The following is a 27,135-nucleotide window of genomic DNA, read 5'->3' on the forward strand; positions in this document are numbered from 1 at the left end:
GGGGGGAAAAAGGAGACATATCTAATACTTTCAACAATAAAGAAAATATGTTAAAAAAAAGTCGCTAACATATACTTTCAAATGATAAAATTTAACTTACATAAATTCTGCCTCAACTTTTAAAACAAATAACTATTTTCAAATGAAACATCTGGCATGACAAAGAATATTTCATTATTTCATAGTTATACTTATTGTGGTTATTTATTAGTAAAAATACAACTGATATAACTCAAAAGGTAAGACAAAAATTAAATCTTCATACTAGACAGACGCTAACATTTGGCTTTGAAGTACAAGACAGATTTGCAGATAACACTTGTCTTTCTATTGATGTTTTTAGACCAAATTGATATGTAGACTTGAGAAAAACTAATAATCAAATTTCTACCTCTCATTTTAATCTCCCATTTACAAGGCAAGTATCCACTAAAAGTACATTATGTAATCAACAATGTCCTTAGTCCTTTGCAACATAGGAGGCAGCACAGCAGAGAGAAAATGTTCTAAAGCCAGATGGCCCTGAATGGAATACCAGCACCATCAGTTGAGAAATCACTTAATCTCTCTAAGTTTCCATTTCCTAATGTGTAAACCTGAATAAATGGCTGTGCCAGCAACTCATGGGGTTGGTCTGAGGTTTAAATGAGATAATAATTATTAAGTGTTTAGTACAAAGCATGGCTGCCTGACATATGGTACACAATATACTTAAGTATGATAATTAACAAGAGCAGCAAATGCCATATGCCATGCACTGTGCTAGGAGTTAACTTATTCTCTTACTCTATAAAATGTTTTGAAAATTAAATCCTAAATTGTCTAATTAAACAAACATGGGAGTCAGTTGGGTCTCCATTGAAGTTCTATGCAATTCCAAAGTCCACATTCTCTCTATAATCCCAAGCTGCCTTTCTATGTAAGACACTTCAGCCCTGGCTGGTTTTGCTCAGTGGATAGAGTATTAGCCTGTGGACTGAGTTAGATTCCGGTCAAGGGCATGTACCTTGGTTGCAGGCACATCCCCAGTGGGGGGTGTGCAGGAGGCAGCTGGTCGATATTTCTAACTCTCTATCCCTCTCCCTTCCTCGCTGTAAAAAAATCAATAAAATATATATATTTTTAAAAAGGCACTTCATCTTTATCATTTTGTCATTATTTGTCAACTGAAGAGGAAATTAACTAAGTAACTTCACATTTACTATGGAAAAGTACAAATATAACAAAATTAGATAAAATACTAATAAATGCTGTTTTTTAAAAAATGTTTTTATTGATTTTTAGAGCAAGAGAAAGGGAGAGGGAGAGAGAGAAGAGAGAGAGAAACATCAATGAGAGAGAAACATCAATTGGCTGCCTCTTGTACTGGGGATCAAGCCCAGCACCTGGACATGTGCCCTGCCAGGAACTGATGACCACTAGGTGCATAGGACAGCACTCAACCAAATGAGCTAGACTAGCCAGGCTTCTTTTTTTTTTTCTTTTCTTTAATATGTTTTTATTGATTTTAGAGAGAGAAAGAGAGACAGATAGAGAGGAATATCCATGAGAGAGAACCATCAATCGGCTGCTTCCTGTGCATCCCTATCAGGGATTGAGCCCACACCCAGGCATGTGCCCTGACCGGGAATCAATCCCATGACCTCTTGGTTCATGAGTTGACACTCAAACCACCGAGTATACCAGCAAGGCTGCTATTTTTTTAAAACTGTAACAATTTTAACAAATCTTCAGCAACAGTTTGGAACAACACTTTTTCTTTCTAATTTTTTTATTTTATAGCAAGTGTCATGATTAGAGAAGTAACAAATTTAAAAAACTCCTCAGGGCCAAAGGATGCCAGAGTATTTACAAACACATGGGGGGTGGTCAATATATGAGGGGCTGGGGGATCCCACTCAGGCCCTGAGCCAGGCTACGATGCCACCACAACTGTCCCATTGGCCATAGCGTGGGGCTCAGGGGGCATCAGTGGCCCTGAGGCTCTCTCTGCTTAGGGACCTAGCGGGAGATCCTCTAGCTAACTTGTGGCCCTGCCTCCTGCCCAGGGGGTTCCCCACACCCTACAGGCCAACTCAGAAGGGCCTCTGGGAAGTATAAAGGACAGAGAGCCTATCCAGGATGGGACAGAGACGTGGCGTGCGCGCTCACACATACACTTCACAGAGGAATAGCAAGGGGAGGATTTTTTTTAACTTTTTTTTTAATCCTAACCTAAGGATATTTGTTCAACTGATTTTTTGTAGAGAGAAGGGAAAGGATGGGGAGAGACAGACAGACAAACTGGTTGCCTCCTGCACATGCCCCAACAGGGGTCAGGAGGAACCTGCAGGTACATGCCCTTGACCAGGAATCGACTCCGCACAACTTCGGTCTGCTGATCAACGCTATAACCAGTGAGCAAAATTTAATTTTTTTAATTCTCTCTCGAGGATATTTTTTCCATTGATTTTTAGAGAGAGTGAAAGGGGGGGAGAAAGAGAGAAACACCCACATGAGAAAGACACGTCTGTGTGGGCTATGTGTACAGTCTTGTAACTGAGCCTTTATTGCTGTTGGTGTCACTGGGAGGAATTGACCCCCAGCCCAATTGGCTGTGAAGATCAGCTGCAACTATACCCTTATGGAGCAAGGCAGGCTTCAGTGGGGTTTTGGTACTCACTGAGTCTGCCTCTTGAGTGTGTTGATTGTGAATGTGTAGAGATGTAATCTGGTATGGTCTGAGGCTGTCCACCAGGTGTACTGGTTCAGGGGCCATCCAGGAGGTACAAAGTCAGCCACTACCTGAGCCACTGGGCCCTACAGAACACCTACTACACAAAGCCACTCTACTAATTATAGGAGACACTGTTTCTACCTAGTACACAGAAACAATCACAGGGAAGCAGCCAAAATGTGGAGACAAAGCAACATGTCACAAATAAAAGAACAGAAGAAATATCAATAAAGAAAACTAAATAAAATGAAAGCAAACAAACTACTAGATAAAGAGTTCAAAACAATGGTTATAAGGTCGCTCAAGAAGCCTAATGAGAGCTTTAAGGATGTTAGTGAGACTTTCAAGAATCTTAGTGAGAATTTCTTTTCTTTTTTTTTTTTTTAAGATATATTTTATTGATTTTTTTACAGAGAGGAAGGGAGAGAGATAGAGAGTTAGAAACATCGAAGAGAGAGAAACATCAATCAGCTGCCTCCTGCACACTCCCTACTGGGGATGTGCCCACAACCAAGGTACATGCCCTTGACCGGAATCGAACCTGGGACCTTTCAGTCCGCAGGCCGACGCTCTATCCACTGAGCCAAACCGGTTTCGGCAAGAATTTCAAGGAAATTAGTGAGAACATCAATGACATGAATAAGGACCAGTCAGAAATTAAGCATACACTAACTGAAATAAAGAATAATTAACAGGGAGTCAACAATACAGTAGAAGATTCTGAAAATTAAATCAACAATTTGGAATATGAGGAACAAAAAACACCCAATCAGAAAAGAAAAAAGAATCCAAAAATATGAAGATAGTGTTAGGAGCCTCTGGTATACCTTCAAGCATACTGACATTCAAATTATGGAGGTGGCAGAAGAAGAGAGTGAGCAAGATATTGAAAACCTATTTGAAATAATGATTGGAAACTTCCCCTACCTAGTGAAAGAAATAGACTTATAAATCCAGGAAGCACAGAGTCCCAAACAAGAGAAACTCAAAGAGGCCCAACCAATACACATCATAATAAAAATGCCAAGGGTTAAAGACAGAGAGAGAATCTTAAAAGCAGCAAGAGAAAAGCAATTAGTTACCTAAAATGGAGTGCCCATATGACTGTCAGTTGATTTCTCAACAGAAACTTTGCAGGCCAGAAGGGAGTGGCAAGAAATACTCAAAGTGATGAATAGCAAGGACCTACAACCAAGATTACTCTACCCAGGAAAGCTATCATTTAGAATTAAATGTGAGATAAAGAGTTTCACAGACAAGAAAAAGCTAAAGCAGTTCATCACCACCAAGCCAGTATTACATGAAATGTTGAAAGGTATTCTTTAAGGGGAAAAAGAGGAGGAAGAAGAGAAAAGGAGGAAGAGGAGGAGGAGGAAACAAAAAAATGGCAAGAAATACGTATCTATAAACAATTATATCGAAAAATAAAAATAAATGAACACAGAATCTAATGAATAAAATAGAACCAATCCCATGGAAACATGAAACAGACTGACAAACCCCAGAGGATAGGGGGGCAGGGAGAGTTAAACCAAAGATCCTGTGCTCGCTTCAGCAGCACATATACTAAAATTGAAACGATACAGAAAAGATTAGCATGGCCCCTGTGTGAGGATGACTCGAAAATTCGTGAAGCATTCCATATTTTAAAAAAACAACAAAGATCTTATATGCATATATATGCATTACCTATGGACACAGACAATAGGGTGGTAAAGGCTTGGGGCGGGGTGAAGAGGGAGGTACAGGGGGTGTCATCTGTAATCCTCTCAACAATAAACGTGGTTTTTTTAATCTGAAAAAAAAAGAACCCTGGCCAGGTAGCTCAGTTGGTTAGAGTAGCAGTCGCCACCGGTGGCCTTCGAATCACTGGTGGCCCGTGAGGTCCGAAAGGTTGGCAACCACTGGGTTAGAGCATCGTTCCGATATGCCAAGGTTGCGGACTTGATCCACAGTCAGGGCACATATAAGAATCAACCAATGAGTGCATAAATAAGTGGAACTACAAATTGATATCTCTCTCTCTTGTTCTTTCTCTTTCCTCTCTCTCCCTCCCTCTCTCTCTCTCTAAAATCAATAAATATTAACTTTAAAAAAATTTTTTTAAAGAAAAGACATTTGACAAAACCTAACACCTTTTCATGATAAAAAACATGCAACAATCTGATCAGGGGCACATAGTAAAATCTCTCAGACAAAATCATACCTAATAGTGAAAAACTGAATGTGTTCCCCCTAGGACTGTGTGCTGGAAGCCGGACCACCCTTGCTGCTTGACACAGTCACTGCAGCGAAGAAACATCTGCACAGCTTATGTTTCAAGGGACCTGGCGTATATGGCATATAGTTTGCTCCCCCTCTTAGCGCTATGTTTTTTAAACAGGCCCACCTCCCCGAGAAAGGTTGTTTCCCCAGGTTAGGGGTTAACAGGACTAAGGAAGAAAATAAATCAGTAAATCCCCCTAGTGTTATAGAAATACCATGTACTACTTATGAAGAACTTGGACTAAGACTGTTGGCAATAAATTTGGGACTTGTTGGGCCCACATCCCCAGGGCTCTGCCCACCAGGTCAAGCACCAAAACCTATACCCCTGGAGATCCACCGACACAGGGCAGTCCCAGGGAAGGCAAGCAGCGAGGCTGTGAGGACATAACCTTTACTGGGTAGGATAATCTCCTCAGTCACTTCCTTGTGGCCTATCAGTAGAGCAGTGACCTTGGAATAGCCCTTGTAATGGAACACAGAGATTAACCTAGACAAGATTAAAATCAACAGAACTAGATAAAGACAGGATTTTTGGCAAAGGTCAGATAAGAAACAAGGAACTGTAAGACGTTACCCAAAACATACCATGATGTGATTACTGAGGCATGCTTATAGGATCAAATGGTATAAATATGTAGATGTAACAGGACAATAAAAAAAGAACCTGGCTACTATGCTGATCAACTGAACGCTGCTCCGTGTCCTTCATTCTTCGCCGACTCCGTCCACACCTATGGGAACCCCTGAACCTGCTGGAGCAGGACCCCAACAACCGTGGTCGGCAAACTGCGGCTGGAGAGCTACATGCGGCTCTTTGGCCCCTCGAGTGTGGCTCTTCCTAAGCCTTAGGAGTACCCTAATTAAGTTAATAACAATGTACCTATCTATATAGTTTAAGTTTTAAAAATTTGGCTCTCCAAAGAAATTTCAATCGTTGTACTGTTGATATTTGGCTCTGTTGACTAATGAGTTTGCCAACCACTGCTAGGATCAGTAATAAGAGAAAAATGTCCACTTTCTCTATTTAACACCCTACTGAAGGTCTAGCCAGGAAAATTAGGCAAGAAATAGAAATAAAATATTAAGATTAGAAAGAAAAAAACAAAAACTATATTTGCAAACGACATAATCTTGTATATAGAAAAGTCCTACAAAATAAAAAATAACTAAAGTAAATGAGTTCAGCAAGATTACAAAATCAATATACAAAAACCCATTGCATTCTATATACTAACAATGAACCATCCAAAAACATGTGGCTCAATTGATTGAGCATCATCTCATGCATGGAAAGGTGGCTGGTTTGGATTCCTGGTCAGGGCACATACCTGGTTTTCAGATTTCAACCTTAGTAAGGGGTACACAGGAGGCAGCAGATCAATGTTTCTCTTTCACATCAATGTTTTTCCCCCCCTCCCTTCCTCACTCTCTCAAACCAATAAAAATAGCCCTAGCCAGTTTTGCTCAATGGATAGAGCACTGGCCCATGGACTAAAGGATCCCAAGTTCAATTCCAGTCAAGGGCACCTTAGTTGTTGCACACTCGATCCCTGGCCCTCCTCAGGGTGTGCCAAGGGCAACCAATCGGTCTCTCTCTCACACTGAGGTTTCTCTCTGTCTTTGCCCCTCCCTTCTACTCTCTCTAAAAATCAATAGAAAATATCCTCCCTCAGGTGAGGATTAACAAAATAATAAAATAAATAAAAACATTTAAAAAAAATAATGAATAGTAAGGGGAAGAGATCAACTAAAGAACTTGTATGCATGCATATAAGCCAAACCAATGGACACAGACAACAGGGGGATGAGAGCATGAGTGTGGGTGGGGGGAAAGTTGGGGGTTAATGGGGGGATGAGGCCACATTTGTAATACCTTAACCAATAAAGAAATTAAAGATAACAAAAATGAATAAATAAGCTCTAGCTGGTCTGGCTCAATAGATAAGAGCATCTGCCTATAGACTGAAGGATCCTGAGTTCGATTCCGGTCAAGGGCACAGCCTGACATGCAGGAGGCAGCCAATCAATGATTCTCTCTCATCATTGATGTTCCAATCTCTCTCTCCCTCTCCATTCCCTCTCTGAAATCAATAAAAAAAAAATCTTAAAAACAAATGAATAAATCAAACCAAATTCTTAGGAATAAATGTTTAAAAAGAAGCACAAGGCCTGGCTGGGTGGCTCAGTTGGTTGGTACATCATCCCATACACCAAAAAAAAGTTGTGGACTCTATTCCTGGTCAGGGCACATACCTAGGTGCTTCTTTCCTTCTCTCTCTTTTCCCTCTCCCTCCCTTCCTCTCTCTAAAATCAATTTTTTTAAAAAAGGAATGCAAGACTTACACAATGAAAACTACAAAACACCACTGAGATGTTCAAAAAATACCTAAATTAATAGGAAGGTATCCCAATTTCCCTTACTGAAGACACCACTAAGACAATAAAACCCAAAAAGATCTATAGATTCAGCGCAATCTCAATATCCCTTTTTTGTACAACTGGATACCCACATGCATAATAAGCTGGGCCCCTACCTTACACCATCAACAAAAACTCAAAATGGATCAAAGCTCAAAATATAAGAGCTAAATATGTAACTTTTAGGAAAAAGCATAGGAGCAAATCTTCCCAATCATGAAGGATTAGGCAATGGTTTCTTGGGTAGATTACCAAAAGAACAAGCAAAGAAAAAAAGACATATTAATTGGACTTTATAAAAATTAAAAACCTTTGCCATGGCCAGTGTGTCTAAGTGGTTAGAGTGTCAACCCAAGCAAGAAAGGGTTGAGGGTTTGACTCCTAGTCAAGGGCACGTACCTGGGTTGCAGGTTCACTGCCCACCCTCACTCCTATCCGGGAGCTTGCAGGAGACAATCAATCAATGTGTCTCTCTCATGTCAATGTTTCTCTCTCTCTCTCTCTCTCTCTCTCTCTCTCTCTCTCTCTCTCTCTCTCTCTTTTTCTCTCTTCCATTCCTTCCCTCCCTTCCACTTCTCTGAAAAGCAATGGAAAAAATATCCTCAGGTTGAGAATTAACAAAGAAAAAATAAATAAATGAATAAAAAATTAAAGACCTTTGTGCTTCAGGGAAATGAAAAAACTGCCATCTGGTGTGGCTCAGTTTGTTGAGCATACTCCAATGCATGAAGGGGTCACCAGTTGCATTCCTGGGTCAGGGCACATGCCCAGGTTGTGGGCTGGATCCCCAGTAGGGGGCGAGCAGGAGACAGGCAATCCATGTTTCTCTCAATATTGATGTTTCTATCTCTTTCTCACCCTTCCTCTCTCTCTAAAATCAATAAAACATGTTTAGAAAAAAAGATAATGAAAAAAAAGCCCACAGAATAGAAGAAAATATTTGCAAATCATAGCTTGGTAAAGAACTTATATCCTTACATCCTTATGTAAACTACTATAATCTACACTAATAAAAGAGAAAGATGCAAACTGACTGTACCTTTGTGACACCCACCAACCAATCAGGAGTATGCAAATTAACCCAACAAAGATGGCGGGTTAATTTGCATACACAGGTGCCAAGCAGCCGGGGGCGGGGCGGGACACAGGCGTTCCACACCACCCAAGCCGGTCAGGGCCTCTGGGCAGCGTGGGAAGGCGGAAAGGTGCAAAGGCGGTGCCGGCAGCCAGGGGAAGGCCCATTCTTGCACAAATCTTTATGCATCAGGCCTCTAGTGCAACAATAAAAAGTAACCCAACCTTTTTTTTTCTTTTTGGTTAATCCTCACCAGAGGATACTTTTTCCATTGATATGTAGACAGTGGAGGGGAGGGAGAGAGAGATACATCTATGAGAGAGAGAAACATCAATATGAAAGAGACACATATATTGGTTGCCTCCCGCACCTAATCTGACCTGGGCCAGGGTTGAACCCACAACCCAGGTATGTGGCCTTGACTGGGAATTGAACTTAAGACCCTTTGGTGTGTGAGCCAACGATCTAACCACTGAGGAACAACAGCCAGGGCAAAAGTAGCCCAATTTTTAAAAAAGTAAGCCAAGGATTTACATAGACTCCAAAGAAGCTGTAGAGCCCTAACTGGTTTGGCTCAGTGGATGGAGCGTCGGCCTGGGGACTCAAGCATCCCAGGTTCAGTTCCAGTCAAGGGCATGTACCTTGGTTGCCGGCACATACCAAGTGGGGAGTGTGCAGGAGGCAGATAGTCAATGTTTCTCTCTCATCGATGTTTCTAACTCTGCCCCTCTCCCTTCCTCTCTGTAAAAAAATCAATAAAGTATATTTTTATAAAAGAAGAAGCTGTAGAAATGCTCAATAAGCACATGAAAGGATAGATGTTTGACATCATTAGTCATCAGGGAAATGTAAATCAAAAGCAGGATGAGATACAGGAACACTTCACACTCAATAGAATAACTAAAAAAAACAAGTGTTGGCAAGAACATGAAGAACGTCGATAACTGGATTGTACTATAGTGCGGCCAGTGTGCAAAAACAGTCTAGAGGTTTCTCAAAATGTTCAACAGTGTCACCATATGACCCAGCAATAACAGTCCCAGATTATAGAACTGAAAACATATATTCACACAAAAAACCTGTTCACAAATGCATGTTAATAGCATTACTCATAAGAGCCAAAATGTCCATCAACTGATTTGATGGATAAACAAAATGTGGTATTATCAATACAATGGAATATTATTTGATAATAAAATGGAATTAAGTGCTTATACGTACAACCACATGGATAAACATAAAACATTATGCTAAAGAAGTCAGGTGTCGCTCAGTGGTTGATTATCAACCTATAAACCAGGAGGTCACGGTTCGATTCCCCATCAACGCACATACCCGGATTGCGGGCTCAATCCCCAGAGTGGGGCATGTAGGAAACAGCTGATCAGTGATTCTCTCATACACATACACATATGTCTCTCATATCCCTCTTCCTTCCTATCTGAAATCAATAAAAATATATTTTTTAAAAAAAGTCAGACACAAAATGCCAAAGATTATTAAGATTCCATGTATATGAAATCCAGAGACAGAAAGTACATTAGTGGTTGCTAGGGACTAAGAGAGGGGAAGAATGAAGAGTGACTGGAGCCACGGGTTTCTTTTTGGGTGAGGAAATGTTCAGAAATTAGATAGTGGTTTGGTTATTCAACTCTGTAAATATGCTAAAGCCATGGAGTTCTACCTTTTGTTTGTTAATTCTCACCCAAGGATATTTTTTCAATTTATTTTTAGAAAGAGTGGAAGGAGAGTTAGGTGGTGGGGAGGAAGGGAGGGAGGGGGAAGGGGGAGAGACAGAGAGAGAGAAAGACATCAATTGGTTAACTCCCACACATGCCCCAGGCAGGGCCATGGATTGAACCTGCAACCCAGGTACATGCCCTTGACTGGGAATCGAACCCGTGACCCTTTGATGTACCAGCTGACATTCTAACCACCTAGTAACATGAGCCAGAGTGAGCTGTACTTTTAAGAGGATGAATTTTTCAATGAGTTACATCTTGATTTTTTAAAAAATATATTTTATTGATTTTTTTACAGAGAGGAAGGGAGAGGGATAGAGAGTTAGAAACATTGATCAGCTGCCTACTGCACACCCTCTATTGGGGATGTGCCCGCAATGAAGGTACATGCCCCTGACCAGAATCGAACCTGGGACCCCACAGTCCGCAGGCCAACACTCTATCCACTGAGCCAAACTGGTTAGGGCAGTGACAGCAAACATATGACACGCGTGTCAGAGGTGACACGTAAACTCATTTTTTTGGTTGATTTTTCTTTGTTAAATGGCATTTAAATATATAAAATAAATATCAAAACTATAAGTCTTTGTTTTACTATGGTTGTAAATATCAAAATATTTCTATATGTGACATGGCACCAGACTTAAGTTAGGGTTTTTCAAAATGCTGACACGCCAAGCTCAAAAGGTTCGCCATAACTGGGTTAGGGCATATCTTGATTTTTAAAATGCTGTTACTAGCGTTCTTAAATTTTTAATTATGTAAGTAATATATTCAAAGTTGTAATACTAAAACATTCTTATGCAAAATGATACAAATGTAAGATATTAGTCTGATTTTTTTTAAAGTCCATGCTTAAAAAAGGTATCTTGGAAAAATTTAAAAATAGGAAGTATAGAACATCCAAACTCCAGATTATTTATTTACCAAATAAATGCTTAATATTCCTTTTCCCCTCAGATATTGTAAGTATCTTCAATAAGAATTCCCATTGGAGCCTGGCCAGTGTTGCTCAGTGGTTGAGCATCTATCTATGAACCAAGAGGTCATGGTTCAATTCCCCATCAGGGCACATGCCCAGTTGTGGGTTCAATCCCCAGTGGGGGATGTGCAGGAGGCAGCCAATCAATGATTCTCTCTCATCATTGATGTTCCTATCTCTCGTTCCCTCTCCCTTCCTCTCTGAAATCAATAAAAATATATATATTTAAAAAAAAAAAAAGAGGCATGGAAACCTGGAACAGACTGATGAATCTCAGAGGAAAAAGGGAGGGGAGGAAAGAGATTAACCAAAGGATTTACATGAATATATGCATTACCAATAGGCACAGACAACAGGGTGGTGAAACCCTAGTGTGAGGCAGGAACAGGGTGAAGGAAATGGGAGCATCTGTAATTCAAAACATTTAAAAAAATAAACGCAATAGTTAAAAAAAAAAAATCAAGCAGTCCAATTAGAAAAAGGGCAAAATATGCAAATATATTTCATCAAAGAGGAGATTTGGTTGGCGAATAAGCACGCAAAAAGATGTTCAAATTACCTACCAGAGAAATGAAAATTAAAATGATAATGAGGACCTTGCCAATGTTGCTCAGTGATTAGAGCATCGTTCCCAAGCACTGAAGGGTCATGGGTTCAATTCCCAGTCAAGAGTACATACCTGAGCTGCAGGTTCAATCTGGGCCCAGTTAGGTGTGTGTGTGGGAGACAATGAATCGATGTCTCTCTCTCACATCAAGGTTTTTCCCTGTATCCCCACTTCCTCTCTCTCTAAAACCAATAAACATATCCTCGGTGAGGATAAAATACAAAACAAAAAAGTAACGAGATATCATTACATAACTGTCACAATAGCCAAAATAGTGACAACACCAAATGATAGTGAGGATGCAGAGAAATTGGATCACTTAAACACTGCTGGTGAGAATGTTGGCACTCACTCTAGAAATCAGGTTGGTAGTTTCTCATAAGACTAAACATAACATCTACACTAATAAAAAAGACGATGCAAATTGACCATACCTTCACGACACCCACCAGCCAATCAGGGGTGAGTATGCAAATTAACCCAACAAAGATGGCGGGTTAATTTGCATGCACAGGTGCCGAGCAGCAAAGAGCAGGGTGGGACGCTTGTGTCATCGCCATGGCAACGACGCAGGCGTTCTGCACCGCTCCAGCCGCCCTGGGCCTCTCAGCAGCGTGGGAAGGCAGAAAGGTGGCTCCAGGCCTGAGCGAAGGCGGTGTCGGCAGCCAGGGGAAGAAAGGCCCATTCCTGCACGAACCTTCATGCATCGGGCCTCTAGTTATCAAAATATCCAGCAACTGTATTATTGGGCATTTATCCCAGAAAAATGAAAACTCACATTCACACAAAAAAACTGTACATGAATGTTCATAGCACTTTTACTTCTAATAACCAAAAAGCTAGAATAAACCCCAATGTCTTTCAGTAAGTGAATAGTGCCCTAGCTGGTTTGGCTCAGCAGATAGAGAACCGGCCTGTGGACTGAAGGGCCCTGGGTTTGATTCCAGTCAAGATCACATGCCCGGGTTGTGGGTTCAATCCCCAATGGGGGACATGCAGGAGGCATCTAATCAATGATTCTCCATCATTGATGGTTCTATCTCTCTTTCCCTCTCCCTTCCTCTCTGAAATCAATAAAAATCTATATATATAAAAAAAGAATGGCCGAAACCGGTTTGGCTCAGTGGATAGAGCGTCGGCCTGCGGACTGAAAGGTCCCAGGTTCGATTCCGGTCAAGGGCATGTACCTGGGTTGCGGGCACGTCCCCAGTGGGGGATGTGCAGGAGGCAGCTGATCGATGTTTCTCTCTCATTGATGTTTCTGACTCTCTAGCTCTCTCCCTTCCTCTCTGTGGAAAATCAATAAAATATAAAAAAAAAAAAAAAAAAAAAAAGAATGGAGATATATCTACCTGCTCATATGACAAGATCTGTCCTTAAACATATTAACCAAGGTATTAATACATACATCATGCCACTTGTGTTACCAAAATATTAAAACACACACACACACAAAATTCTCATTAAATATTAAGGATGGAAATGAGGGAGAGGATGAGGGGTGATAGAAATAGAGACTTTTATATTCCATTTTTAAGTCTGCCTTTTTTTTTTTTTTACCATAAATATTTATTACTTTTCTACCTAAAAAGATTAATAATGATTTCCTCAAAAGGTTACATCAGAGATCATTTTTTAAAAGTTTCAGAAACCAATCTACAATGAAAATCAAACCCTGGAAACCAGAAGGTGAAAATGAAACATTAATATCTATGACAAAAGGTAATTGGCAAAAAAGCACAACGTAATAAACATTTAATTGTTGGGGTACAGAAAGATACCGATCCTACTGCACAAATTAAATTCTGTTAGCAAACAAAAATGGATCAAATCCCTGATTATTAAACAAAAATATAAACTGTCAACAGTAATGTCCTTATCAATTAAACAAGATAAAGAATTTTGGAAGAATAGAAACAAAAGCAAAAATACAAAGATGTTTCTCAAAATTCTTGGCATATAATAGGCATCGCTTTCTGAGGACCTACTTCGGAGCTAGCTGCTTCAAATAAATTGTCTTTTGCACCCTCTCAAACAACCCTGCAAGTAAGATAATAGCCCTAATTTACAGATGAGGAACTGTATTAAAAGACTTCTCCAATTAAACAGGTAGCACAATACACACTCAGAGATTGGTCCCACATAAAGGCATGATATATCCTTAACTAAAGGCCCGGTGCACGAATTCATGCATGAGTGGGGTCCCTGGCTGACGATGAGGGCCAACAGGGCCGGGCCAAATGGGGCCTGCCAGCTGTGGGGGTAATGGGGGTAGAGATGGGGCATGGGAGTTGGCTGCTGACCCCGAGGAGAGAGCTGGCCCTCGGCCCCCCTGGGAAAGGGGCCACATCCACTGCCACCCACCCCCGGTTCCCTGTCCCAGCCCAAGCCCAAAGGCCCCGGTGGGCTCGGGAGAGGAGGCGATGGTTGCTGGGCTGGGCCTGTTTAAGGACAGATCTTGTGGGAGTGCACTGACCACCAGGGGCAGCTCCTGCATTGAGCATCTTCCCCCCGGTGGTTAGTGCATGTCATAGCAACTGGTCAACTGGTCATTCTAGTTGTTCAGTTGTAAAGGTCGCTTAGGCTTTTATATATATAGACTAGAGGCCCGGTGCACAAAAATTTGTGCACTTGGGGGCGAGGGGGGGCCCCTCAGCCCGGCCTGTGCCCTCTCCCAGTCTGGGACCCTTCGGGAGATAACGACCTGCTGGCTTAGGCCTGCTCCCAGGTGGCAGAGGGCAGGCCCAATCCCTAGGTGCAGCCCCTGGTCGGGCTCAGAGCAGGGCCGATTGGGGAGTTGGGGCGCCGCCCCTGTCACACACAGAGCAGGGCGGATCAGGGGGTTGGGGCACCGCCCTCTATCACCCACAGAGCAAGGCCGATCAGGGGGTTGGGGTGCCGCCACTGTCACACTCAGGGCAGGGCCAATGGGGAGGTTATGGCTCTACCCTATCAAACACAGAGCAGGGCCCGTGGGGGGGGAGGGGGGGGTTGGGGCACTGCACCCTGTCACACACAGAGCAGGGCCGATCAGGGGTTGGGGCGACGCACCCTGTCACACAGGGGTTGGGGAGCTCCCCCCGATCAGGCAGAGCAGGGCTGATCAGGGGGTTGGGGCGCCTTCCCCTGTCATGAACAGAGCAGGGCAGATAGGGAGGTTGTGGCCCCGCACTCTGTCACACACAGAGCTGCAGGGCGATCAGGGGGTTTGGGCGCTGCCCCCATCACGCTGATCCCGGTGCCAGGAGGCATATTACCCTTTTACTATATAGGATAGAGGCCTGGTGCACGGGTGGGGGCCAGCTGGTTTGCCCTGAAGGGTGTCCTGGATCAGGGTGGGGGTTCCGCTTGGGTGCCTGGCCAGCCTGGATGAGGGGATGATGGCTGTTTGCAGCTGGTCACACACCCTTCAGGGTGGGGGTCCCCACTGGGGTGCCTGGCCAGTCTGGGTGAGGGGCTGAGGGGTGTTTTCAGGCTGGCGGGTGACTGAAGCTCCCAACTGCTCCTTTTTTTCTTTCTTTTTTTATTCTGGGCCAGCTTTAGTTCTGGCTCCAGCTCTGAGGCCTCTGCTGCTGAAAGCAGGTATCTGGTTTGTTTGGGTTCTATAATCGAAACACTGTATCAACTCCAGCTCTGAGATCCCCGCTGGCTGAAAGCATGTTTCTGGGGTTTTGTTTAGCTTCTATATTTGTAACAATGTTTCAAACTGCAAGCTCAGAGGTTGGCAAGGCAGGCGGGGAACGTTGGAGTCCTCCGTCACTGAAGCAAGCAAGCCTCATGTTCGCTTCAAGCTGCCTGGCTGCCAGCCGCCATCTTGGCTGGCAGTTAATTTGCATATTGCCCTGATTGTCCAATGGGAAGGGTAGTGGAGGTATGGCTAATTACCATGTTTCTCTTTTATTAGATAGAATTAGGGAATTAAAAGTGAAAACGAAGAGAAAAAGTAATGCTTGAGAGATGTTAAGAAGCTCAAATTCAAAGGTCTTAGAAATTGAGTGCATAAGGAGATCAAAACAAAAAATATCTTAAATTTTAAAATTGGTACACTGATGATGAGAGCTGAGATTCCACTCATCACCTTCCTAACTTAAAATTACTTCCCTATCTAATTTGTATTTCTATAATAGCACCATTCATTCTTTTTTTTTACTCAACAAATATATGATCTCTAATACAAAGAAGACACCATGCTACACACTGCTAAGACGCAAACATGAATCAAACCAGGAAGATAAAAGCATGAGTGAGGAAACAGTGTAGAGCAAGGCACCACTAACAATTGGGTTTGGCTTAACCCAAGATGCCCTGCCTGGGTAAACACATGCATGAGATTTGGAATGGTCAGGATGATGAATTTGGCTTTATTTGGTAGGCAAATGGGGAGAGAAGTAAGGCACTAAAGATAAGTCTTTAAGCACAGACCTCCTATTTCTTATTTCAGAGGTGAAAGGTGACTATGTATAAGAAAAATAGACAGGAAAAAAACTATATGAAGACCAGTGATAAAGACTCCTAGCAGAATGAGAATGAAGACATGAAAAGACTAAAGGAATAAATATAATTTAGAAATAACATAAAAATTCAACTCTATAGCATGGCATATAAGGCCTATCTTTATATCCTATTTCCTGACAATCCCATTCCTCCCAGATTCCTATCAAAGAATTTCTTGACACTTGCATATGCTATTCCTTGTTACACACGGGCATGTCTCTGCTCAAATTATATATAATAACTCATCTGTGACGTTCTTCCTGATTACTCCATGCATACCTTCCTTCACACTCCCACAGTACTGCCTCTGTAACACCTACAAGACCACTAAGTATTCTGTATTGTCACTGCTTACACTTGTCTTCTCCACACAGTAAAGTACCTTAAAAACACAAACTAGCCTAGCTGGTATGGCTCAGTGTTTGAGAGTCAACCTATAAAACAGAAGGTCATGGTTCGATTTCCTGATCAGGGCATAACATATAAAATTGATTTCAGAGAGGGGGAGAGAGAGAGAAACCTCGATGAGAGTGAATCGTTGATCAACGGCCTCCTGTGTGCCCTCTACTGGGGATCGTGCCCGAAACCCGGGCATATGCCCTTAACCAAAATCAAACCCAGGGCCCTTCAGTATGCAGGCCAACGCTCTATCCACTGAGCAAAACCAGCTAGGGCTATAAAAATATTTTTTCAAAAGAAAAAATAAACCCACAGACTAACTCTTTCCTTTCTTTTATACTAGCAATGCCTAGCAAGGAGGAGGCACTCAAATACGTTTTAATCATTTAAGTGAATAAGTGACTCCAAGGTTTCCAGCATTGAACAGAAGGAATGATGCCATCATTAACACAGAAAGAAACAAATGCTTGGCAATAAAAAAGAATCTGGATTGGCGATTAGATTTCTTGGTCTGAAGCTCCGAAGTCGAGAGTTTTCACAGCAGAGTAGCAGTAAAGTGAATCAATGAGAGTGGACGATACTGCAGAGAATTAAGGAAAGAGGACAAGAGCAAGGACTTAAAAAGAACTGTTTAAAGGAGTAGTGGTGAAAATGCTGCAAATCTAATAGGATAAGTACGGAAGTATCATTTGTGACTTATGAAAGAACAGCTTTGGTTGAGTGGAGGATACAGAGGCCAATCCAGAGAGCTTTAAGGAGAGATAAATAAGTAGACAAAGCTTCCAAGAAATGCACCAGTAAAGGGGAAAGATAATTGGAGGGTTATAGGACAGAAGAAGAAGGTCCCTTTAGAAAAATGTCATCCTGTTTTGAGGCAGAAAAAGTGATGTAGTGGAAAGATAGAGAACAAAGATCCCAGAGGAAGAAGAATGAGTAATGAATAAAACAAGGTCCTACAGCTAGGAGAGTCAGAGAGAGAGCAGAACCTGAGAGGTGTGGCGATAGGATCAGGCAACAAGACAAGCCTTGGACATCATCTACACCCATTCCTCTCCTTTATTCTCAAATCCCAGCTCCACTTTTCCACAAATCCAGGCAATCCCAAAAGGGCAGTCAATTTCCCCCTTCGAAATAATATTAATGTATTTACCCCTTCTTTCTACTCCTGACTCTGCTCAAGTCTTAAGTTTTAACTACTATTGTAGCCATGATGCAGCTGAGTTGGTTGGAGAATCATCCCGATACACAAAGGTTGCAGGTTCAATCCCCAGTCAGGGCACATAGATGAATCAACCAGTAATGCATGAATAAATGGAACAGCAGGCCAGCTGGCATGGCTCAGTGGTTGGTATCAACCTTTGAAAACCAAGAGGCCGTGGTTCAATTTCAGGTCAGGGCACATGCCTGGGTTACTTGGTCAATCCCCGGGTTGGGGCGTGCAGGAGGCAGCCAATCTCTCCCATTATTGACGCTTCTGTCTCTCTCTCCCTATTCCTTCCTTTCTGAAATCAATAAAAAAACAAACAAACAATTTTTTAATTAAAAATACATAAATGGAATAACAGATCAGTGTCTGTCTGTCTCTCTCTCCTCCTTCCGCTCTCTCTAAAAAATCAATCAATAAAAATAAAATTTTAAATGTAATTACTATCACAACAGACTCCTACATCCTAATCTTGCCTCTACTCTCCCCAGTCCAAGTTTTTCAGACATAGATTTCATATCATTTCTCAACTAAAACCCCTAGCTGGTTCCCAGTTCCTATCACATCAATACAAAATGCCAGAGTCTGTATTTCTATGCCCTATTACCCAACTACCGCCAACCTACCAAACTAATATCCATCAAGCACCGTCTAAAAATACTATGTTCATTTAATTCTCCACATCCAAAGTACCCTTCTAAACCAAATCCAACCAAGCCCAAAATCAATTCAAGTTCCATTTCTTCCTTAAAGCCTTGACTACTCTAGATTTCATATCTCTACACACATCTTCTTTAACCACTTAAACATCAATAGCACAGAACTTAATACAGGGAGTGGTTTGTGAATATTTTCTGTATCCCCAAGACTGGTAACAAGGTAAATATTATTAAAACACCAAAATACCTGTTTTTAAATGGCAATAAAGAAGTCTCTTTTCAAACATCCACCCATGGACAATATATAGTGTCTATCTCCACCTAATGAAGTACTAACTAGTATAACAGTGCAAATCAATTACAAGGGGTAAAACCACAAACAAATCTAGCAAAAACATGCCATGTTTCTTCAAATCAATGTAAATAAAAAAGATCCCTGGCCGGTCTGTTCAGTTGGTTAGTGTGTCCTGATATGCCAAGGTTGTGGGTTCAAACCCCAGTCTGGGCACATACAGGGAATCAACCAATGAATGCATAATAAGTAGAACAATAAATTGATATTTCTCTCTCTCTGTTTCTCCCTCTCCCTCCCCTTGCTCTCTCTCTTCCTCTCTCTAAAACAATTTAAAAATAATAATTGTAAAAAAGGAGAGAGAGAAACATCTGTGTGAAGAAAAAAACATCCATTGGTTGCCTTCAGACCCCACTAGGGATTGAACCCTCAACCTGGGTATGTGCCCTGACCGGGAATCAGACCCACCATCCTCTGGAGCAGCGGTCGCCAACCTTTTGGACCTCACGGACCACCAGTGGTCTGTGGACCACCGGTTGGTGACCACTGCTCTGGAATATGGGATGACTCTCCAACCAACTGCACCACACCGGACAGGGCAGTAATTCTTGAAGCTGGGTGGAGTACACAGGCATTTCTATTCTCTCTTCTTTGGTATATGCTTGAAATTTTCCATAGTAAACATTTGTAAAAAGAAAACCTCACTAAAACTGGTTAAGTCCTTAAGTATTTTTCTAAGAATTTATTTTCCTACCCTGACCAGTTTGGCTCACTCAGTGAATAGAGCCTGTGGACTGAAGGGTCCCGGAATCGATTCTGGTCAAGGGGACATGCCCAGGTTGCAGGTTCGATCCCCAGTAGGGGCATGCAGGAGGCGGCCGATCAATGATTCTCTCATCATTGATGTTTCTATCTCTGTCTCCTTCTCCCTTCCTCTCTGAAATCAATAAAAATGTATTTTTAAAAAAAGAACTTATTGTCTTTATGATCATGATGAGAAAATGAAGAAAATTAAAGTACATATGTCATCTCTTTATTGTACAATTTCACTGGACAAAATTTTTAAAAATCTATTTGATTCTTCCCTTATAACAAACTACAGGCCTGGTGCATGAAATTCGTGCACTCGGGGAGGTCCCTAAGCCTGGCCTGTGCCCTCTCGCAGTCTGGGAGCCCTCGGGGGATGTCAGACTGACAGCTTAGGCCCAGGGAGCAGGCTTAAGACAGCAGTCAGACATCCTTAGCGCTGCTGCGGAAGGTGGGAGAGGCTCCCGCCACCACCGTTGCGTTTGCCAGCGGGCTTCTAGCTAAGCAGCGTTCCCCCCTGTGGGAGCGCACTGACCACTAGGGGGCAGCTCCTATGTTGAGTGTCTGCCCCCTGGTGGTCAGTGCGCATCATAGCGACGACCAGTCATTCTGCCATTCAGTTGATTTGCATATTATCCTTTTATTATATAGGATAGTTGCCATCGTAACTAAAATTTTGATAAAGGTTTAAAAAATTTATTTTTATAATTCTTAATTTTACTTTTCAATATGAAATCCTAAATAATTCTTTTTCTCCCTGTCTACTTATGAGAAGTTAGTCCCCATTTTAAGTGGAATCATTTTTAGTGGTCCTCTTCTTTAGATAGAAGATCACCAGTATATGTACATCAGATCATCCTGGAACTAGCTACATTCTAAGAACTTTGAGGATCCCCAAATTCGTGAGTACCACCATAGTACAAATTCTCCATAAAATATCTAAGTGAGTAAGAATAGAAAACAAACAACTTGGCAAATCAACCTAATGAGACAACTATAAGTTACTTTAGGCACAGACAGGTGTCAGAGACCTTCAGAAGTCACTAAGAGAGAAAAAGAAAAGAGAGAAAGCCAAAAGAACTCAGTTAATTCTATCTTTCAAGGGTTTCAGTACTGTCTCCAATAACCTCAAGTCCCTTGTACATCTTCCATGACATCTCTTTTTTACTAAAAGGCTATGAAGACCCAATGAGACAATAGAGACCAAAGCACTTAATGAACTAAGGTACTGCCTGTTTAAACTTGGAGTTCTGGGGACCAACTATCCTTCAAGATGTTATTCAAGCCCTGGCTGGGTAAGCTCAGTTCGTTAGAGGATTGTCCCCATACGCCAAGGTTGCAGGCTCAATCCCTAGTCATGGCACATACAAGAATCAACCAAAGAATGCATAAATAAGTAGAAAAACAAATTGATGCTTCTCCCTCCTTCTCTCTCTCAAATCAATAAATAAAAAATTTTTAAAGATTTAATCCAGGGTGGGGGTAAGGGGGAGAGATCAACCAAAGGACTTATATGCAAGCATATAGGCCTTACCAATGGACACGGACAACAGGGGTGGTGAGGGCATGAGTTGGGGGGGGGATAGGGGGTAAATAGGGAGTAATGTGGGGATAAGGACACATATGTAATAACTTAATTAAAAAAAAGACTTAATCTAGTACCTACAATGTACATAGTAGTTTATATAGACAGTGTATGTACACTGGCAGGAATTAGAAGATATCAACCCAATTAAACATAAAAGCACCAGGTCAGGATTATTAACTAAAATGACAAGCATTTCACATTACTATATGCAAAGAAAATAACTGAAGAGCAAGCACATAAAGATAAGCTGAAGAGGTTGCTCGTTTGTCAGAGGAGCCAAACAGTCTGCTTACAGCTAGCTATACAAAACAACAGACAATATGATCTTGAATTATGTGTCTTTATCTAATTCCAGACATGGGGTTTACAATCCTAATAACTACTCTTACTTTCGCCAAGAGAATCTCATTCTATCACAGTACTACAGACAAAATAAAAGACAAACATTTGCTAAGGATTTTCTAAAATTTCCAGCCCTGAGCACAGGACCTAATACAGAGTAAATACTGGCTCCAATATTTTCAATTGTTTTTAACAGAACCAATACTCCACTGGTATCTCTTTGATGAGAACCAACAATGAGATTTCTACTTCTATTTGTATGCTTCTAGAGAAATATCTATCTCCACCATTAGTTCTAGGTTTTTATGTAAATACAAAAGCCAAACTATAGGAAGTAGTAGTAAGAATACAAAAAAAACTGTATTACTTGTACTCACTGTAAAACTACTTTTGCCCCACCCTGCATGTATGTGTGTGTATGTGTGTGTATGTGTGTGTATATATATACACATACACATATATATATGATATATATAAATGTCTATGTGAACCCAAGAAAAAAAACGATTTTGTCTGAGCTGCCAACAGGTTGCCAACATAGCTTATCGACTCTAAAAATTATCTAGAACAATACAGACTCAAGATAACTACCAAAACAAAATTATTAAATCTATAAGTACCAAGCTAAGAAAACAATACCAAAGCATATTTAAGATACATATGAATCAATAGAAACAAAAGTGACACACCCACATCTCCTTTTGTAACTTTAAAGAACAGCAGGGCTGCCCTGGCCAGTTTGGCGCAGTGGATAGAGCATCAGCCTGCAGACTGAAGGGTCCCGGGTTCTATTCTGGCCAAGGGCACATGCCCGGGCTGCGGGCTTGGTCCCCAGTGGGGGCCCTGCAGAAGGCAGCCAATCAATGACTCTCTCATCATTGATGTTTCTATCTCTTCCTCCCTCTCCCTTCCTCTCTTTAAATCAATCAATCAATATATATAAAAAAAAAAAAGAACAGCAGGGCTACATGGTATAGTATAGTGAATTACTTACTGCACTCAACACAATCATCACATGCCATAAAATTCCAGTTAAATCTTGACATAGTATTTCAGAGACATTTGTTAGGTGGAAAATTGGACTGATGTCCAAGAAGTTCATTCAACTCAGTTACTTTCAATTTGTGCACAAAATGCACTTAAACACTCAGCAAGAGTCGCCCCGTAAACTAAGAAAATAAGCCGTGCTCTACGTGAAAACAGGACACCAGATAATTAATTGGTTCTCCTATAACTCAGCAAGCCAAAACAACACAAAAAAAGTTAAACAAATGTATACCTCCACCTTGAAAAATTAGATCTGAACTAAATCAAAGCCTTTAAAAGTTTAACTTAGTTCTCAAAGGAGAGTTAATTGGGAAAATCTAGAAAGAACCAAACTCATACAATAGAGATAAATTTAAAAATCCAAGTAATGTTTCCCCCAAAAGTTTATCATTAGCAACAGGCTTTAAGCTGTGAAATAAGCAACCAAAAACCAATTACTTATGTTTCCATTTAAGTTGCCTGTATATATACATTAATGTATATATTTAAGTTGTACCAAAAACTGCTTACAAATGGTAATTCCTGGGAAGTAGATGATGATGAAGTTCCAGGTAATTCTAGCATGTTTCCTAATGTACTGGTACTGGAGTCTGGATCATCCTGAAAAGATAAATTTACTGAGTTTAATTGCTCTTCTATGGTAACGTTTGTATCTCCTAGTGAAAAGGGGGCTGGGAGAAGGGCTGCTTTTTCATTGCTGCCGTCCACTTCATTTCTTTGCTTATTTTTCTGTGTTTCAGTTTGAGGAGCTAATGGCAAGAATGGCGATTTGACTGCACCATGTCTACTCTCTGGTGTGCTGTCTTGTTCATTTCCCATGGCCACGTCTACACCATTCTCTGATTTAGGCTCATAATTGCAGGTGGCATTGGTCTGAGTTTCCTCAAAGATCTCCTCTATACTCTCATCCTCTGTGACTGGCTGTTCTGGGTCCATTTCAGAATCTACATCTGCATCGTCCACACAAGTAAAATTCTCAAAGTGCAGAAAGCCATTCTTGACAGTCTTTGTTACTTTTACCTGGAGTTCAGGGGAGTTATTACAAGAGGGTTCCTGTTTCATAGCAAGTGCTGTTGGACCACCAGGACTCAAGGAAGTGCAAACAATTGGCGAATGAGCTCTTGAATCACTTTTTTCAGGGTCTTGAAAGGATTCTGATCCATCAGCAGACCCATTTAAATACTCTACATTGATCATGGAGGCCAAATCCTGTAGTTTCCGCAGTGGAATGTAACAAGATGGAGAATCTTGTCCATAAGCATTTTGGGATGTCCCACTGGCAGTCGATAACTGCATAGTACACTCATTAAGTGGCTCAGAAAAAGTGGATTGACTATTACCGAAAGGGCTGTCCTTGTCTTCAGGGGCATCTAAATTGACTGGATTGGAAAAAGGCAGCAGACAATTTCTTCTGGGTAGTTCAGAGGTCTGATCCATCCTGCGCCAACATCAACCTGGAATCCAAAAACACAGCAATTAATCTGAGTTAACAAGTCATAGGACTTATCTTCAAAATGGAAGCCACTTTTCAAGGCCTAGCGGCCTCGATGTCTTTCTGCTGCACTTCCAAGGGCAGAAAAGTTCCCCAGCTGATGATAGAAAAATGGCCTCGGTGAGCCTCCACAAACTCCATCTTCCCGGAGCTGGGCAGATCTTGCCACATGCAAACAACCCATCCCTTTTTCCTGCACTGCAGACTGGCGGACAGTAGGGCTGAACTAAAATCCAAATCCATTTGGCAGTACAAATTCCCAAAATCTCAAAATAGGAATCCTCGTCTCCCTCCCTCGCTGAGGACCTAGCGGCCGATCTCCGGAAGGGAGGGGGACAGGAGGTTCGAGAGCGGGGTCCCAGATGCTGCACAAAAACGTCCCCCCCCCACCCCCTTCCTGGCTCCCTCTGCTCAGCGGTCACAATAGCGCTGCACCCTGCGCCCAGCCGGCGCCAGAGCCTTTTTGCTACGACCGTCCCCAGGCCGCAGGCCAGCCGGCCCAAGCGGGTGGGTGCACCCCGAAGCTCGCCTTTCTGACTGCAGACCAGCTCGGTCCACGGCTGCAGGTCCCAGAGACTGGGACGCCGCAGGGGGAGAAACGGAGGCAGCCGGTGAAGCCAAGTCAGGGCAGCAGCAGCTGCTGCTACAGCTTGACAAACATGGCTGCTGCCGACGCCGCCGCCGCCGGCCCAGGCCGCGCTCCTTCCCGCAGCCGCCGTAGCACCTCCGGGCCGAGCCGATCGCACTCATCAATATTCAGCAGCGAGCAAAGTTTACCGCGGGAGGGCAGCGGGCCCGGTGCCCCCGGCCGTCTACCCGAGGGGCGACGGAGGCCGAGGTGCGCGCGGGAGGCCGGCGGAGCACGGGCCGTGCCGGGAGGAAGTTCGCGGCAGCAGCCGGCCGGGTAGGCCTGAGCCCGGCTGGTAGTGAACGAGGAGGAAGGGGGCCCGCGGCTGCAAAGCCGCCGGCCACCAACCCCGCGCCGCGCCCGGTCCTCCCCCGCGCCCCTCACCTCACCACCACCACCATCTTCCCCGCCCGGCCGCCTCCTCCCTCCTCACGCCTGCCCGCCGCCCACCCCAGTGCACTAGTTACCGTGCCCCGTGCCCCCTCCCGGGCCGGCTGGGGGGAGGGAGTGACCCTCATTACACTGGGGCGCGAGCGGAGCGGTGGGGAGAGAGCGGAGCCGCTCGCCGCACCCCCTCTCCCCCCGCGTCTCTCTTCAGGGGAGAAGGCAGCGAGCGCGACCTGCCCCGGCCTAGTCCTCCGCCACCTCCTCCGCCTCACACCCCCACCGCGCGCGCCCCCGCGGCGGCGCGTGCGACCCAGCGCCTCGCACCCGCCCGCGTGCGGCCGGGGCCCCGAGTGCGCGCGCCCCCCCCCAGCCCCCACCGCGCGCGCGCCCCCTAGCCTCACGCTTCGGGGTTCAGGGCGGGTGAAGTCGGGCTGGCGAGCGCGCCGTCCAATCAGCGGAGCCGTCGCTGCAGCCCCCTCCCCTCCCCCGGAGCGACCGCTCGCAGCCTGGGCCTACGGGCCGGCCCGCAGCCCGGGCGGGGCCTGGGGCGGGCTCCCTCGGAGCCTCGCGCGCCTCCCTGGAGAGTCGGGGCCCACGGGCGTCGTGGGTGGTACTCCGGTCCCCGCACCTACCTCGGGGCGCCGCGCTGGCCCCAGGCTGCACACTGCTCCCGCACCCGACCCGTCCCCAGCCCCGACCCAGGCGGCAACTGGCCCGGCTGAGGCCTGTCTGACCGCCCCGCCAGCCCTGCTCGGGCCCGCGTCAGTCCCGGCCTCCATCTTAGGTTATCGCCCAGGCTCCCCATCCACTGGGCACCTGCCCTCGGCCCGCTCGGCTCGGCCCGAGGCCAAGGCAACCCCCCCTCCCACCGCGGGGCTCACCTGGGGGCTCGGGCTGGGGTCTTCGAAGCCTCAGGCCCCGAACAGGCGCGGCCGCAAGTGATCCCCGTGCCCGGCCGCACCCCAAACCCACACCACCACCACCACAGACCAAGCTGAGCAGGAAACAAAATGGAGGCAGCAGCTCGGGTCTGCCTCCCCGAGCCCAGCCCGTGCCGCCCAGGCTCCCTCCTGCCGCAGGCCCGACGCCCGTGAGGCGGGGGCCGGCTCGTCCCGGGCGCCGCCAGCAGCCGCCGCAGAGCCACGCCGACAGGCCGGGGACTCGGCCCTGCGGGCCCACAGCCCCTCACCCACCACCCCTGCCCTTCCCCCTCCCCCTCATGCCGCTCCCTCCCCCTCGCCCGGCCTTCAGGGGTGAGCGGCGACCAGGAGCCGGGTCGGCTCGGGTTACCCGCCTGGGCACTGCCCGCCCAGCCGTGGCCTCGGCTGGGAGAGGCGGCCGGGCGACCCCCGCGCGGAGCCCACCCCTCGCACCAGAGCTGGGCAGCAGCCTGACAGCGCGCCCGCACCTCGCGGTGCGGCCCCCGCGCAGGGAGGCCGAGTCCCCCGTTCGGGCACTGCCAGGACGAGGCTCCCTCGCCACCCCCGGGCCCAGGGGTCCTCGCTGCCTCGGGCGGGGCGAGGGGAGCGCGGGGGGAGGGGTCCGCTAATCCCTGCACCGCCTCCCGCGCCTAGTCTGGGCCTGGGCCTGGCACGGGCCGCGGGCGCGGGCAGCATCGGTCGGTGCGTGCGCGCGGGACGGGGGACCCGGCCGGGGGCCCGGGGGCACCGCGCCTCGCCCCGCGGACGCTGCAGTTCTCGGCACCCGGGCAGATGGCCCTCTCGTGCCCCCGGAGTCGCGCGCAGGCCGCCTGCTCCGCAGCCCGGCTCCCCGAGGGGCGCGCGCCTGGCCCCTGCGGGCCGGGCCCCGGAGCCCGGGGGGCCAGCGCGGGGAGGGCGGGCCGCCGGGCCGGCCCGGACCAGCCTGCTGGGCGGACCCCCGGCCCGGGGCGCTCTGCTCTCTGGCGCCCCGGACCTCGAGGCCTGCACCCAGCGCTCGCGGCCCCCACAGCACCGGCCTAGCGCGGCCGCGGTTGGTTCCGTCACCCA

General features: G+C 45.0%; 1 protein-coding gene across 1 annotated transcript in view; it reads right to left on the reverse strand.

Annotated features, from left to right (window-relative positions):
- Positions 1 to 25,434, reverse strand: part of NSD1 (nuclear receptor binding SET domain protein 1) — a 146,343-nt gene extending 120,909 nt beyond the window's left edge. Inside the window, exons 1-2 of the mRNA XM_081091701.1 lie at positions 25,228 to 25,434; positions 23,151 to 24,094 (exon numbers count right to left, since the gene is read on the reverse strand). Of these exons, the coding sequence (XP_080947827.1) occupies positions 23,151 to 24,077 (927 nt within the window). The 5' untranslated portion in view covers positions 24,078 to 24,094; positions 25,228 to 25,434. The remainder of the gene's footprint in view (positions 1 to 23,150; positions 24,095 to 25,227) is intronic.
- Positions 25,435 to 27,135: the final 1,701 nt, after the last annotated feature.

This window comes from Myotis nattereri, assembly GCF_964212035.1.
Source record: "Myotis nattereri genome assembly, chromosome: 5".
Taxonomy (NCBI): domain Eukaryota; kingdom Metazoa; phylum Chordata; class Mammalia; order Chiroptera; family Vespertilionidae; genus Myotis; species Myotis nattereri.